The 16354-nt window shown below is 38.3% G+C and overlaps 1 protein-coding gene across 4 annotated transcripts in view; it reads right to left on the reverse strand.

Annotated features, from left to right (window-relative positions):
* PDE4D (phosphodiesterase 4D) overlaps positions 1 to 16354 on the reverse strand; it is a 1149946-nt gene that overhangs the window by 607417 nt on the left and 526175 nt on the right. The window contains exon 1 of one of the 4 annotated variants that reach the window (XM_036410647.2): positions 4475 to 5104. The exons of the other annotated variants lie outside the window; for them this stretch is intronic. Coding sequence (XP_036266540.1) covers positions 4475 to 4740 — 266 coding nt within the window. The 5' untranslated portion in view covers positions 4741 to 5104. Of the gene's footprint in view, positions 1 to 4474; positions 5105 to 16354 lie in introns of those variants that run through there. 4 annotated transcript variants of the gene reach the window in all.

A 16354-nucleotide genomic window follows, 5' to 3' on the forward strand; every position in this document is an offset into this window, starting at 1 on the left:
ACATATGTAAGCAAATAAACTGAGATTTCATGCCCTGAAAGGGATCTGTTCCTATCCTTTTGATAACTAACCACTATTTTGTACAATCATTGAGCATTTATTGTTGTAGCTTTGATGTATATGTAGGGTAAAGTAATAAATGGGAGTGTGACTTTTAGCCCAAAGGGAGGTAATGCTGAAAGAACACAGGATAATGGGTTAGTCACACCTAGATTCAAGTTTTATTTTTTTAAATATATTTTATTGATTTTTTTTTTACAGAGAGGAAGAGAGAGGGATAGAGAGCTAGAAACATTGATGAGAGAGAAACACCGATCAGCTGCCTCCTGCACACCCCCTACTGGGGATGTGCCCACAACCAAGGTATATGCCCTTGACCAGAATCGAACCTGGGACCATTCAGTCTGCAGGCCGATGCTCTATCCACTGAGCCAAACCAGTTCAGCTGTTCAAGTTTAATTCAACTAATTTCATCTCTGCAGAACTGAGTGATTTGGGAGGAAAATGATTTTTCTGGGCCTCAGCATCAGCGTATGTAAAATACAGATAATACTCAAACTCAATCTTGCTTTGAAGGGTTGATATACATAGAGTACCGGACACATAGCAAGAGCTACACTGTTAACAGCTATATTACAATAAAACATTATAATAAAGTTTTGATTCCAAAATGAAACCGTATAATTTCTTCTCATATTAACTCAAGATCTCATTTTGAGAAGTACTTCATCTACAGTAGCCAGAAATCACTTATGTCCTTAAAATTAAACATGATATTTTAAAATTGAGAAGTGAGGAGGGGGTGGGCAAAAGGAGGGGTAAGAGACTCTGCTTTGGCCAATGGTAGCATGATGCACTGTGCAGATGATGTTTGGTTGACTTCACTTAAAGTCTGTATAGTTTTGTGAACCAATAGTAAGTTCAGTTAGAATTTGTGTATATATAGTAGAAGAGACTGATATAGTAAAATAATATACAATTGAAAATATAAGAATTTTGAATTAAAATTTTATTATAATTTTCACATTTCCTATCTAAAATCTTAGCGTGCAGATTGTGTCCTAGAATGAACCAGCAATACTTTCATTCTGAATGCCCTGCAGACTATTTATGAGTCACAGAATTATGAAAGAATTATGTCCCCTATGCGGCATCACTCACAACAGCTAGTTGGAACTTGTTTTTAATTACTTATCTTAAAGGTACTGTAGTTTGTTATCACTTTGTAAATTTAATTAATCATTTCTTCACTTGTAAATATCAAATGCCTTTACAACCATATGACTTATAACAACAGAGTCTACAATTCAAAAAGGTTGAGTAACTAAGGTCAAATACTAAGTGGCCAGCAGAGCTGGAAATCTGTGACTTCAAACTAAAATCCTTCATAGTTCTAAAACATGATTTTTTTTCAAAAGCAAAAACATTAAAACAATGAAATAATTTTGTTGCATGGATAATAATAAAGCTTCTTCCTGAAACCATTATTTGAAGAACAATTTTGGTAACTTCCTGTAAAAAAACAAAACAAAACAAAAACAAACAAACAAACAAAAAAAACAGGGCTAAAGCTCCTGTAGTTCTTTTCCCTCACAGGAGTTTGTTATTTATAAAGAATTGAATACAAAGAATAACTTTTATTGTTGTTTTTTTTTTTACAGAGAGGAAGAGAGAGGGATAAAGAGTTAGAAACATCAATGAGAGAGAATCATTGATCAGCTGCCTCTTGCACATCCCCCACTGGGGATGTGCCCGCAACCAAGGTACATGCCCTTGACCGGAATCGAACCTGGGACCTTTCAGTCCATAGACCAACGCCCTATCCACTGAGCCAAACCGGTTTCGGCCAAAGAATAACTTTTAAAATTAAGGCTATGATTTAAAATTTATTTTAATGAGCTTTGAGATTCAACATTTTAATTTCTCCTCACTAAACATTTCAGCATTTCCAAGAAAGACTTTTGCTTGGACATATTTTCACCACTTATAGCAATGGCTTTAGCTGGTTATCTTTCCTTGTCTTTAAGGTAAATGTCAGAGATGACAGGAAGTACACAGACATCATAAACCACCAGGTCATTTCGATGTCTTCATTTTTACTCTGTAACTATTTGTCACATTTTTACCTTTGCAATTTCTTTCTTTCTTTCTTTTTCATCCCCACCCAAGGTTATGTCCATTGATTTTAGCAAGAGAGAGAGAGACAGAGAGAAAGAAAGAGAGAGAGACAGAGAGAGAACACAATCAGTTATTTCCAGTATGCACCTGGAACAGGGATCAAACCACAACCAGGAATGTGCCCTGATAGAAAATCAAACTCATGACCTTTCAGTGTATTGGGTGATATTCTAACCAACTGAGCCACACTGGCCAGGGCCCTCAAGTCAATTGACAAGTTCTATAAGAGGAATGTCTTTCTGAGATCTTCTGATTTTAGTAAAGGCTAACAAAATTTTTCAAAACCTACAAGCAGCCTTAACTTGCACTGTCCCCAAGATACGCCTGAAGACACAGAGCCAGTTACATGGGGACACAGTTAATGACTTGGCCAACTGGCTTTGCCCAACCTGTTGGCATAACTTCCTGTTGTTCCCACCAAAGGATTTCCCCTAGAGTTACACTATAACCACAGCCTACCCCGGGGTTCCCATCTCAGAGAGAGTGTAAGAAAGCCCTTCAATGGAATCCTCACACCAGGGACAGAGATATGATAACCTTATAGTGAAGTAGGGCAAATATATGAACAACAAAGAAAGAGTTTTTAAATAAAATCACTAAATAATGTATTTGAAAACCTACTCAGCTCTACGTGTGTGTGTGTGTGTGTGTGTGTGTGTGTGTGTGTGTGTGTTTGTGTGTGTGTGTGTTTAATGTGCACATTCCTTTTTTTAATCCTCACTTGAGGATATGTTTACTAATTTCCTTTTACAGAGATGAAGAAAAAGAGGGAGAGAGAAAAGGGGAGGCGGGGAAAGAAAAAAAATTATTGGTTGCCTCTCATACATATCCTGATGGGGGATCAAACTGGCAACCTTTTGGTGCAGGGGATGACCTGAGCCACCTGGCCAGGGAAACCTACAAATTCTTTAAATGGAGGAATTTCTCCTTTACAGGTGCTAAATGTTAACTTGAAGAAACGTTTAGTAAACTTCTTTCTTAAATAACAAGTATAAAAGAAAACTACAGTAGCTGAAGAAATTTTAACTCAAGAAAGCAAATATTTACTTCTAAACACAAGCAATTTTATATCAAGTTCCAATGCCTGGTAAAGAGAAATTTGTAAGAAGCAAAAAATATGGCCAAAAACATTTTCTAGCTCCCTAAACTTTTTAAAGATTTTTTAAAAGTCTTAAAAGAAGTGTTTTAAAAATCCACCTACAGAAACTATTTTGTTTTTTAAGGATGCTGTAAAGAGATTCTTCTACTTTGGATATGTTAAAAGCACAGATGCATACACAGAAATTATAAAAATAAGACAGACGAGTATTATCTGAATACCTACAATTAATTGTGTTCAGCACAGAGCTCCCCCCTCATTATAGCCTAGAATTGATTCTTCTGGGACAGAAATACCATTATAAGTTCACAAAATGGTTTATCTTAATATTTGTTTTGACAAGAGCATGGAAATGCCAAGAATAATTTATGGAAGCACACGCCTAAAATATAATGCACCCATTATTAAAAAAAGATAGAAATCTTCAGAAAAAAATTAAAATATTGACACAATATTCCAAGAATCCAAATTCAAAGAATACCAAGTGCCAGACTGCAACTTTCTGCACAGAATCCCTTAATCCTTTCTTCTTTTCTTTGGAAAGGCATAGTTGAGACTACAGACATGTTAAAGCCAGTAGTGAGGAAGGGTATTACAGGAACACACCATTATACACACACACACACACACACACACATTACACACACTACATACATTACACACACATTACACACACTACATACATTGCACACACAGAGAGACACATACACCACACACCACACACACACCACACACACACACTCCCATCTCTGTCCAACTGGGGATCATGCAGGAAAGAGAGCACATTACAATTTTCCTCCAGTCCTTTTCGGTCCTTTTTCCCCAGGCTGTGGCAGAACCTGGCAGACACGTTAGCTCAGGAAATCAAAGGAACGCCAGCACATCAGTATAGGAGTAAAACTGCATTCTTACTGACATCTGGAATCCAATTTTCTTGTAGGAACTTGCAGTAGGAATTGAACTTTGAGAAACCACCCACCTCAACCTCTCCCATTACCGATCTCCACGCTTCCTGCCCTGAATGGACATCTGCTGCACTTAGGTACTTATTGTTAGGGTGCATTGCTTAGGATAAATCACAGGTGAGGGACGGTAACGGGGCTCCCTCCCCACCCCTGAAGCGGAAGGCGGCGGGAGGAGCACACATCACGGGGTGAGGGGACCGCCACCATGGCCAGAGAGCTGTGCAAACCTTACCACGTATGCGCCACGGTGAAACGCCGCTGTTTGGGGATGTTGCTGTTGAGAAGCATCCTGCGCAGGAGCCTGGGGGAGTTCCTGGGAGAAATCACCGGGGAGAGCCTGGGAGAGACCGATTTCCTGGCCGACTTGGACTTCTCGTTCTGCAACAGGTTTTCGCGCAAGGATTTCACCAGGTCCTCGTTCAGCCAGGGGTTTGCGCCATGCGGATTATCCACCTCGGGCACGGCCAAGGTGTCCGGGCTTGCCGCCTGCTGAGCCATGGTTCCCGGTCAACTTTGTACAGTTGGCAGCGGTCCAGGGCAACGTGGTTCCCTGGCCCCTTTCCAGGGATCGCTTCCCTCGGGCTCGGTGTCTGGGGAAATGTCCAGGGAGACAAGTCGGATCCAGCTGCTGCTGCTCTTGCATTCGGTGGCCTGCCTGCCTCAGTGTCTCGGTGGAGGTGGAGCTGGGTGCAGATGGGGGAGTGCACTCCTCCTCCCCCCGGAGCCTAGTAAACGTCACCCCTCCCCGGCGATCCCCTGCGGAGCCTGTGCGCAGCTCCCCCTGCAAAGGAACATGGAGGGAGCGGCGCAGGCTGGCTTTGTCCGAGCCTGGCAGCAGTGGCCCTGCTAAACTATTGGAACTAATGCGCCGCAGCTGCTCCCGCGACTTCTGCTTATGTACATACAGAGTCCTGGGGGAGGGCTGAGCCATCAGATGCCTGCTGCTCAGAGGTGGGGCTGGCCTTTCCATGTACTGATTCCTGAATCCAAGGAAAAGAAACACTGTGAACTTGACCCTCCCCTCCAGCAGGGGTATTTATCTCCCTTCAGTCCACGGCCCTAAAAGAAAATTGCCAGTCCTTTGGTTTTTAAAAGGGGAGTATGAATGAGCAAGCACTGGCTAGGCAAGGAGAAATGTTTCCCTGTTGCTAAACTCAGTCTGAGAATAGGCTTTGAAGACATCTCAAGGGAATACAATGGACTCGTGTTATCCCTCTCTTGGTACCTTGTTAGAAATCAAACAAGAAGTTTAAAAAAAAAAAATACTACACGTGAAACACATTGCAGGTCGCTGTGGTGTTGTACAAACTTGCTAATGGTGGCCCTTGCACAGCATGAGAAGATGCTATGGACACTCACAAATGGCATTGGCTATCTCTTTGGACATGGCCCTCCAGAGGGATAGACGGTTTTCATAAGAGGAGCTAAACAATGATTTTAAAGTTTCAATTATTTCTCATATGTACAATTATTTCTCGTATGTACAATTTTATGCATTCAACTATAAAATAACAAAATTAATCTAGGTTTTCATTGTTATTTTCTCAGCTGTCATTTAACCTAACATTTTCATTTGTGATCAACACAGCTCAAAGAAACTAATTCAGAGGTAGTTTAAAATAAAAGAGAATAAAATTATTATTTTTTTTTGCCTATTTAGTTTGCTGCCGCAATGAAATGTTAATGTCACAACAATTCAAGTAATTAAGTGATAAAGCCTGTTAAATCTTATATTGAAAATTACATTATACACTAGAAGTGGAAACATTACTACTGGATTGGAAAGGTACCCAAGCCTTTGAACAGAGAGGACCCAGCAGCCTAGTGATGCGCAGCCAGTTCAGGATTAAATAAAACAATATTTCCAGGATCTATGAATAATTTCATTTTTTTTTTTTAAAAACACAAGTTAAGAAGAGGTTAAAAATGTGTCCAGATAAAAGGAAGACTGGAATAGTCTGGTTCAATTATTTTGGAGGGGTTCTATGATTACTATTAAGTCAACCCTAAAAGATTCTCCTATTTCCCTCCTTAGTTGTTCTATCTTAAGTTTAAATTACTTGCCTTTAAAATGTTACAGAAAGGGACACTCTGAGGTTCTGAAGCACAGTCACCACTTGATGAACTTACAATGATTTCATGAGGCATATGTGCCATGACTTAATCAGAAAATCTGCCATGTAAATTCTCCGGTTTTAAAAAATCAGAATGTGTTATTCTTTTTTTCATCTTTATTCTGGAAAGTATTACCTATGTCCCGTATTTTGTTTTTCCCATTGACCCCTCCATCTCCCACCCTACCCGCTTCCAGGCCTTCACTACACTATGGTCTATGAAGAATCTTCACCAGTACATTCATCACTATTCCACATTAAGTGGCAAGGCCTCTTACTTTAAGGAATATATACACTATATGCCTTTAAACAGTAGCCAATTTATTTAGAGTGGGTGGAGGGATTGTCAACTGCATCAGGAGATATGCAAACCAGGACCGTAATGCTTTTCCCCAAGGAGTTCGTAATATGATGACTCAGTGGAAAGGGCAGGGCAATGCTCAGGAAAAGACACCAGAATAACTAAGAAAGTGATATTACCAGGTGCAGGAAAATGCAATGAACATGCTATGCATAATGGATGAAGGAATGGTGAAGTGGAGAACAGTCTGAATGGGGGGAAATGCACAGCAGAATGAGAAACTAGAAATGTGCAAATGAAGAAGTAAGCAAGTTTTGCTTCAAAACAAAAAGCTCAGGAATCGGTATGTATAAAACTTGTTTAGGTTTGTGAGATAAAAATTCAAATAACAGGATAAAGCGAGGAAAACGAATAGGAGGCAGTATACTAACGTGGTATTTAAAAATTAGAAAACTTTCACATTTTTTAAGGACTTAGTTCCATTCAACGAACATTTATGGGCATTTACAGTATTTTGTGCAAGGCACTATATTGAGCACTCTAGGATACTTAACATGCTTTTACTATGTTTTTATTTGAGTAGGCCCTGAGCATTCCTGGTGCTAGGCTGGATTTAAATATCAAAAACCTCTTCCCCACACCATGGGTACAAGACAATTCAAACAAGTTTTATTGCAGTGAGAGGACAGCTGCTGTCAGCCAAGTCTCTGTCTATTATCTGAGTCCCTATTTGAACTGGGCATGGAAAGCTAAGCAGCCATGGGGGCAAGAGATGTCTTTATTTATTTTTTAGAGAGAAAGAAAGGGAAGAGGAATAGAGATAGAAACACTGATAGAGAGAACATTCATAACATTGATCAATTGGCTGCCTCCCCACTGAGGATCAAGCCCTAAACCTGGGCCTGTGCCCTGACCTGGAATGGAACTCAGAGACCTCTTGGTTTATGGGTCAGTGCTCAACCACTAAGCCACACAGGCCAGGCTGTTGTGGTTATTTAAAGAATAGCTTTGCCAAGCCGAGACCGATTTGGCTCAATGGATAGAGCGTCGGCTTGGGGACTGAAGGGTCCCGGGTTCGATTCCGGTCAAGGGCATGTACCTTGGTTGCGGGCATATCCCCAGTAGGGGGTGTGCAAGAGGCAGCTGATCGATGACTCTCTCTCATCGATGTTTCTAACTCTCTATTTCTCTCCCTTCCTTTCTGTACAAAATCAATAAAATATATTAAAAAAAAAAAAAAAGAATAGCTTTGCCAAAACCGGTTTGGCTCAGTGGATAGAGCATTGGTCTGCGGACTGAAAGGTCCCAGGTTCGATTCCGGTCAAGGGCATGTACACTGATTGCAGGCACATCCCTGGTAGGGAATGTGCAGGAGGCAACTGGTTGATGTTTCTCTCTCATCCATGTTTCTAGCTCTCTATCCCTCTCCCTTCCTCTCTGTGGAAAATCAATAATAATAAAAAAGAATAGCTTGATGCTACCCCATCCTCTCTGAGTTTATAATCTAGCAAGGTTGATAAAGTACAGAGCAATTGACATGACAAAGGATAGCCCAAGTACCAGATGAGAGCCTGAAAGCTGAAGATGTTTAAATGACTGGCTTTAAGGAGAGAAACGTGATTCTCAGTGATAAAATAAAAGACTTTATATGACTAAGAATGATATGGGCCTAGTACTGGGAAATCCATTGTGTTCAGGAGACTCCATGTTCCAGGCCTTGCACTCAGTGACCTTCTTTGAGGAGGAGTAAACTATTTACAAGCTTGTGTTCTCATAAATAGCATGTCATGTGGATGCTCAGAGAAACGGGACACTTGTTGATAAAGCAGAAGATATAACAATATTCCATTAAAAACTGATTGAGGATTATGGTTAAACACAGACCCAAACTGAACAAAGGCTGTGTGAAAGCTCCCATTGCTATGGAAATGTTAAGGATTCCATTATAGAGAGAACTGGCTGGCCCTTCACAGGGTCCAGTAACCTATCATTATTTGTTTAATTTCCTTATCTCTGCAATTATCTGCCTGAATCCCACAAGTGATATATGGCATGTATGCTGCCTTTTGAAAATAAAATTAGTTTTGATTTGAGAATTCTTTGCCACCTCCTTGAAATAATTGAAACACCCCACCGTGTTTCTAGCTTTAAAATCACTGCTTTAGGAGGCATCCATTGTGAAGTTCTGAACTCAACCAAAGGTGGGTGAGGTTTGAATAAACTGACAATTTTCTTTATAACAATGCAGTGGGTCAGAGGAACTCTTCCAACAAAAGCACTATGTACACATCTTGCCTCTTTATTAAAACAAAATCTCTTTGAAATTGGCTGCCAGAAACTTTTCTGAAAAACACAGTACTATAAGTGACAGCCAAATAAGACCTTATGTTTTAACAAGTGAAAATGTAAAAGTGGGTGAAAATTTTTGATAATGTCACCACATCTAGAACAGCAGATAACATTGTATAACTTCATAAACGTTTTCCTACATAGCTCTTTATAGATTTTCAGAATTTGCTTTCTTAGATGACTCAGTATTCTTGAAAACATATATTTAATTGTTCATAGGCAGCAAAACAAATAAGAAATAAGATTTGCATAGGTTCTGGTACAGGGATTGAAAAGCATGCCCTTGTCTAGGTGGGAAGAAGCAAGGCTGGATTTCTCACAATTGAAAGGGAGCAATGGTGCAGCTAATTCAAAAGAACTGATCAATTAAAATGATTTATATTCAACCATGGAATGTATTTGCTGCTTCTTCCAACTCTATTTTAATTAGGTCAACAGTGTGTTAAAATAAGACTGCTTTTTCAATTGCCCATTGGATATGGCCCATAGAAATGATGTCATAGTGGTACAAGTTGTGTTGTCTGCTAGTTAAGAATGGTGTGTTTGGAACCCAAAAGTATGTTTTGAACTCTAGGTATGATACGTACTAGCTGTATTACTTTACTTGTCTGTGGCTCAGTTCCTAATCTCTTAAATATAATGATAATCATAAAATAAAATAATAATAATAATAATAATAATAATAATAATAATAGCTCTTGTATAAGGATATTGCAAAGATTACATGTGTTAACATCCATTATGTAAGATGTTTAGAAGAGTGCCTGGTACAGAGTAAATACTCAATTAAATGAAACCTGCCACTAGTTGATACAAGGAACCTACAAAAATTTATACTTAGTGCCAGGCATTTTATTACATTTAATTCTTACAATAACTCTTAAGGTGTTATTTCATACCACTATTTTGCTGATGAGGGCTTTAGAAAGTTAAATAACCTTCCCAAAGGCAAATAGTTCAATATTGCAAACTGAGATTTGATTGTCTATGAAATGCCAAATCCTTTTACTTCAACTTCCTACCAAACTATCCCAAAAAGATAGCTTATCTAATATTGAAAATTGTTGATAAGTATTTATATGGAAAATAGTAGAAATTTGACCGTCCTGATCTTGTGGTCTAGTTCACATTAAATTCTGTCCTTGGCGCCACCTGCCATGCACTGTGACAACCTGTGAAGCCTACCAAGTCATGAAACTCTTACAAAGGCATGGTATTCAAATAAGGGCAACTTGGGGTGGAATTCCTGAGTGCTTTTGCATCTATACACCTGTATTCCTTTAATCTGAAGGAGTTTGAAAGAAACTTTGTGGCAGTTTTCATTTTGCAAAATAACATTATTTTATTTAAACTTTTATTGTAAATATTTTTTATTTAAAATTTATGTCATAATAAATTCTGATGTTAAATTATATCATCATTATATCTAAAAGCACACTTGAACATTGTAGAACAAGGATTTTTAAATCATAATTGCTACTGAATATTTATTAGATAACAAGAGGCACAATGCACAAAATTCGTGCAAGAGTAGTCCTTCCTTCCCCCAGCTGCCAGCACCAGCTTCCCTCTGACACTCAGGACCTGGGCTTCCCTCTGGCCACCAGAAGGCACCCAGGACACAGGCTTCCCTCACAGCCCTGGCTTACTCCAGAAGGTCCTCTATAAAGACATCCAGTCTAATTAGCATATTAAGCTTTTATTATTATAGATGGGCTGGTTGGCAGAGATAAAAAAAATAACTGTTTATTTGAAAAGATATATTTAACCATCCAATGAAGAAAATAAATGATCCTACCTAACAAAAGAATAATATACAAATTTACCATCACTCTGCTACACCAACAAGCCATGTCCACCAGCCACACCCATCATCCAATCAGAGCGAGTATGCAAATTAACCCCAACCAAGATGGCTGCGGCCACAGAAAGCAGGAGGGAGGCTCGGGTTCCCCACCAATAGAGGAAGCCAATAGAGGAAGCCAAGCTTCTGTAGCCCTAGCCCACCTAGACCTCCAATCCAGGCTACAAGTTTCAATTACAGAAGGTAATCAAATCCATACAGAAATGGCCACAGCCAAAGGGCGTGCAGGGGGCTTGGCTCTACTCCGGGTTACAAAGTTTCAATTGTAGAATGTAAATAAATTCCAGATATCAGGGCCTCCACTTGGGTCACCAGGAGCGTGGCTGGCCTGCAAACCACCACAGGTCCCAAGGCTCCATGCCCCAAGGAAACCCCCATGCTGATCCAGGACACTTTTCAGGGCAAACCAGCTGGCCCCCACCCATGCACCAGGCCTCTATCCTAAATAATAAAAGAGTAATATGCAGATTGACCATCACTCCAACACACAAGATCAAGATAGCTGCACCCATGTGGACACAAGATGGCCACCACAAGATGGCCAGCATGGAAGGGCAGTTGGGAGGACCAGGTCTGCAAGGGAGGGCTAGTTGGAGGCAATCAACTCTGCAGGGTAGGGCAGTCAGGGGTGACCAGGCCAGCAGAGGAGGGAAGTTGGAGGGGCAAACAGGCTGACAGGGGAGCAGTTAGACATCAATCAGGCTGACATGGGAGTGGTTAGGGGGTGATCAGGCTGGCAGGCAGAAGTGGTTAGGGACAATCAGGAAGGCAGGCAGGTGAGCAGTTGGCAGCCAGCAATCCTGAATTGTAAGAGGGATCCCAGATTGGAGAGGGTGCAGGCTGGGCAGAGGGACCCCCCCACGCACACACACCTCATGCATGAATTTCGTGCACTGGGCCTCTAGTAAATATATAAGTAACAACAGAAACAATAGGTGCCTCAAGGGTTTAGAAAAGATATTTCCTATATAATAAAAGGCTAATATGCAAATTGTCCCCTCGGGAGTTTGACCAACCAGGAGTTTGACTGCTCGCTATGATATGCGTTGACCACAAGGGGTGGTGCAGAATGAAGGAAGGTCCTGACCGGCAGGCAGAGGCCCAGAATAGCCCTAATGGCCAGCAAGGCTTAGGGACCCTATCTGTGCACGAATTTTGTGCACAAGGTCTCAATGTAAAATAATTTAAAGAAGTAGTAGGACTTGAATTAGTCCTTGAAAGAAGGTACATGTGGAAAAAATAATCAGTTTGGGGGAGGTAGGTTCTTGGGAAAGTAAGAGATGCTGAAATTTTTAGACTCATTCCCATGGAAAAAGAATCATTAAAATTTTCCTGTGATAAAGTTAAATAATATATAGATAGGTTTAAAGAAGATTAACTTAGTGGCAATATGTACTAAAATTTGGAGGAGGAAGATTCTGAAGGCTGTTTATTTCAACAGTTTCATTTCAATATAATTTTAAAGAAAGACACTTATCATACAAAAATTAGAAGGATTTGTTCATGGACTATATATGAGCATTCAAGTCAATAAGCAAGTCAAAAATAAATTGGACATTTTTTAACATAATCAATTATACATTTCATCTAATTAAGTATGATTCACCTACTGAATCATCAAAAGTCTAATAATATAATAAAGGTAGCTAGGACTTATTGAACAAAAAAAATACATATGTCTTGGTTTATATTAGAGCTACATTTTGAACATAATGTGTTCTCCCAAATTTAATTTGTTTTAATACAAAAATTAATATTATTTCAAGATTAAATCTATTTAAATGGAGCTTTTTGGAGATTAAAACTAAATGTTAGGGATATCTTCATTGAAATAGTCAACATCTCATTTAAAAGAAAGGTTAACGTTTTATAATACACAACCTATAACAGAAATATTCAAACAGCTTATTTTATTTCTGAGAAAAAAATTTCAATACAATTAACATCAGAATCTTTCCTTTTGTCCTGATACATCCACTTAAAAATACTCCAATACTACACCAGAACTCCTCTTGATAACTTTGCTAAAATGAGACACTAGAATGATTTCTCTAAATATTAGCCAAACTTCAATAAAGACAGTGGGTTTTGATGGCCATTAAAATGCACTACTCAAAACTGGACACTAAGGAACTTATTTCTCACCTCTCAGCCTCTGTATTCGTCCGCCACTGTCCCAGGAAAGGATTTTCAGAGTCTTTCTCAAATTAGCATAATATAACTGGAAAGCCTCCCTCTAATGCTGACACACAACATCTGTTTCAGTCATTCTAGGGTTTGGATATGGTTTTAGGAGACAAAATAGTACATTTCACTGAGAATGTCCATAATTCATAGGGTTATAATTGTGGCTGGCAATTTATTTTCTAAAGTTTAATATATTTAGACAATAACTCTTCATAAGCGTCATACTTTTAGGGATAATGCTTTTCAGACCTAACTGTAAGGAACCTTCTGAGACCTAGTGGTTTACGTGTAATGCTTTACAAAAAAACATTACAGAAAGTGGAGTTTTACTGCCAGTGCTATAATTAACTAGCTAGGTCACCTTGAACAAGCTCATTCAACTTCTCTGGAACTCAGTTTCATGGCAGAAAATCCTTCAATGTAATTAGAATTTTATAACTTGAAAAAGGAAAACATATGCAGTCTTTGCAAGTGTCAGTTGCTGTTTGAGGAAAATGATTATCTAATGCATCCTGAGGCAACATGGTCTCTTCCAGTTATATATACTGATATGTTCCACAGATGATGCTTTAGAAAGAGAAATGGAAAATATATATTCAACTTTTAAGAAAATGAAAATGGAAAATTAGAGGATGCTGCCTTACTAATGTTTTTTACAGCCCTAAAACTAACTAGGTAAAAAAAGATAATTCTGACATCTGAGTCATCAGAGTGGGAGAACAGTGTCCAAGTTAATTTAATATTTGGAATCAAAGCACTGTTTTACTTATAAAATAGTAAAACTACCCAGATATGTATATGCCCTCTTAGTCAGATTTTCTAAAACTTCAGAGCTTAACTTACCTTTGAGGCCATAATAGAAATCTCTGTACACACATTTCACAAGGAGTGCCCATCAAAGAGTACCCAATTTCAGTGAGTGTTGCAGGAAGAAAAAACTGTATTTTTTATTTGAAAAAATTCTTGGCTGGATCATATACAATTCAACAGGTCTCTGTACACCAGGGTCTCTCAGTCTTTTAATTTGCTAATGCAAATTTAAGATGAGGCCAAAAAAAAAAAAGGGGGGGGGGTGTTATTTAAGTTGAAACACAAACTCTTTTTCAAGTGTCATGAAATTCTTTGCCTATTTTTATATCATTACTTGAAATTAAAAAGAAAACCTTATATAAAGCTGCTTCTGGGACATTAATTAATCTAAAAGCATTTAATCGGACCAACACTGCATGCTAGGTTCTTTAGATATAATGAGGATGCTGATATTTGTGCATCTGTAGACACAGATTAATTCTAGTCTAGTCCAGTCGACTGCGTAGAAAGCATCATCAAAAACATTCATCAAGATTTATCAGCATGCTATTGACCTTTCTATCTTTTATCTATAATATTATTCAAGTAATGATTTGTGCTCCCATCAACCTGATGCACCTGCTTATGAGAAATTAAATATATTAAACTTCAGAAAATGAATTGTCAGCTACAATTATAAACCAATAGTTTATAGTCCCATAGTAAGTCTATGCATCACTGTACAAGCAGGTATATGACTTTCTTTCTCATGTTTTCAGTGAAGTGATGCTCACCTGGAAGTGCTCAAATGATTGCTAACTTGTATACACCAATCTGTGGTTTTCCTAAAATCATTAATTTTCAGCTCTAATAAAATAAGTACAGATAATTATTATACTCATATAAAAATATACATTCTAGCTAGTCTAATAACCACCTGTTATATTCTGTAATTATATAAGCATTGTATAAAGCCACCCAGTAAATATTAAATTGGTTAAAAGGAAAAATAATGTATAATAAAGAGGTCCTCTTGTTGTGCCCATGGTGAATCAGTTGCCTCATGCACTTGCACTTGACATGCCTAGAATATAGTGAGAGCTCAGAAGGTACTTGTTCAAGGAAGGAAAGAAGGGAACCAATTATTTGTACAGCTCGGTTAGCCTTTTTGTGTGTTTTTAGATTGTTAACAGCCTGAAAGGATAGTGTATCCAAATCAATTTATTGTGATATATCCACTAAAAGTTTGAAATGTTTTAGAAATCCTTTTTCTAGGTATGCTTTAATCTTATAAATATATTATTTTTAAATTATCTGGATAATATTAAATCCATTCTTACTGTAAATTTTTTAAAAGTCATCCAGAAATCTAAAGTTTCTATAGACCACCATTCCCAAACCTGACCATCCTCACAGGGAATCCTGTTATCAGTTGTGTTTATCTTTGCTGACCACTGCTATTCTTATAGTAGCCACTAGCCAAACATGGCTAATGTAACTGATGGATTTTTGATTTTTGATTTTTACTAACTTAAATAGCTTTCTGTGGCTAGTGGCTACCATACTGGACAGGAAAATTCTAGAGCTCTCAGTGATTTCATGAATAATTATATGCTTGTAGAAACACCTATTAATGATTTCTGAGTTTTGTTTTTTTATAAAACATAGTATCATGCTTGATTGTTTGACAACTTGCTTTTTCATTCAACAAAGATTTCCCTCGTTATTTTTGGCTAATGCCCACTATTCCCTGGTATGGCTAGTGCTCAGTTCAGTTAGCCAATCTTCTACTGATGGGCATCAGGTATCCAGCAAGTCACTGTTACATCCAAAGCATAGCCTTGCAAACTCTTCTCTGTGCACACATTTCAAGAATTGTTTTTATAATAGTATCTGGAACTAGGATTGTGAAAAGATACAAGCATTTTCATTTTAATAAAAACTGCTATATTGTTCTTCAGAGTGGCTGATTCAATTTACACTCCCACCAACGGTGTTTGAATTTCCATATTTTTTCCTCAAACAGCCCTATGTGGCCATCAATTTCTCTGTACTAGCTGTCAAAGTCTTTTTTCGCCTTTCCAAAATATCTCCTATTTTTTTAGTGTGGAAGAAATTAAGCACATCAATGTTCAATTTTTAGCATTTTAACCATTTTAGTTGCCCAAGCATTTCCCAGGAGTGTCTCCAATATAACAACATCTACACATTATAGAAGGCTTTTTGGAAGGGAAACACATTAACTTTCTTTTTCAATAATGTTCTGGCACTACTCAGTAAAATATGTTCTAAATTGCTTTTCCTATAATAGAGATAGATTGTGCTGGGCATTTTACCTTCTTGCCTAGTCCTTGTTGGTGTGCAGTTTTTCAATAACTGACCAGGACTCTATTATTATTTTGTAGAATTTTTTCCTTGGGAAAAATTATTGGTCTAGATAAGGACCAGTGTGTGTGTATGTGTGTGTGTGTGTGTGTGTGTGTGTGTGTGTGTGTGTGTGTGTGTTGT

The sequence above is a fragment of the Pipistrellus kuhlii genome, unplaced genomic scaffold (genome assembly GCF_014108245.1).
Source record: "Pipistrellus kuhlii isolate mPipKuh1 unplaced genomic scaffold, mPipKuh1.p scaffold_m20_p_4, whole genome shotgun sequence".
Taxonomy (NCBI): Eukaryota; Metazoa; Chordata; class Mammalia; order Chiroptera; family Vespertilionidae; genus Pipistrellus; species Pipistrellus kuhlii.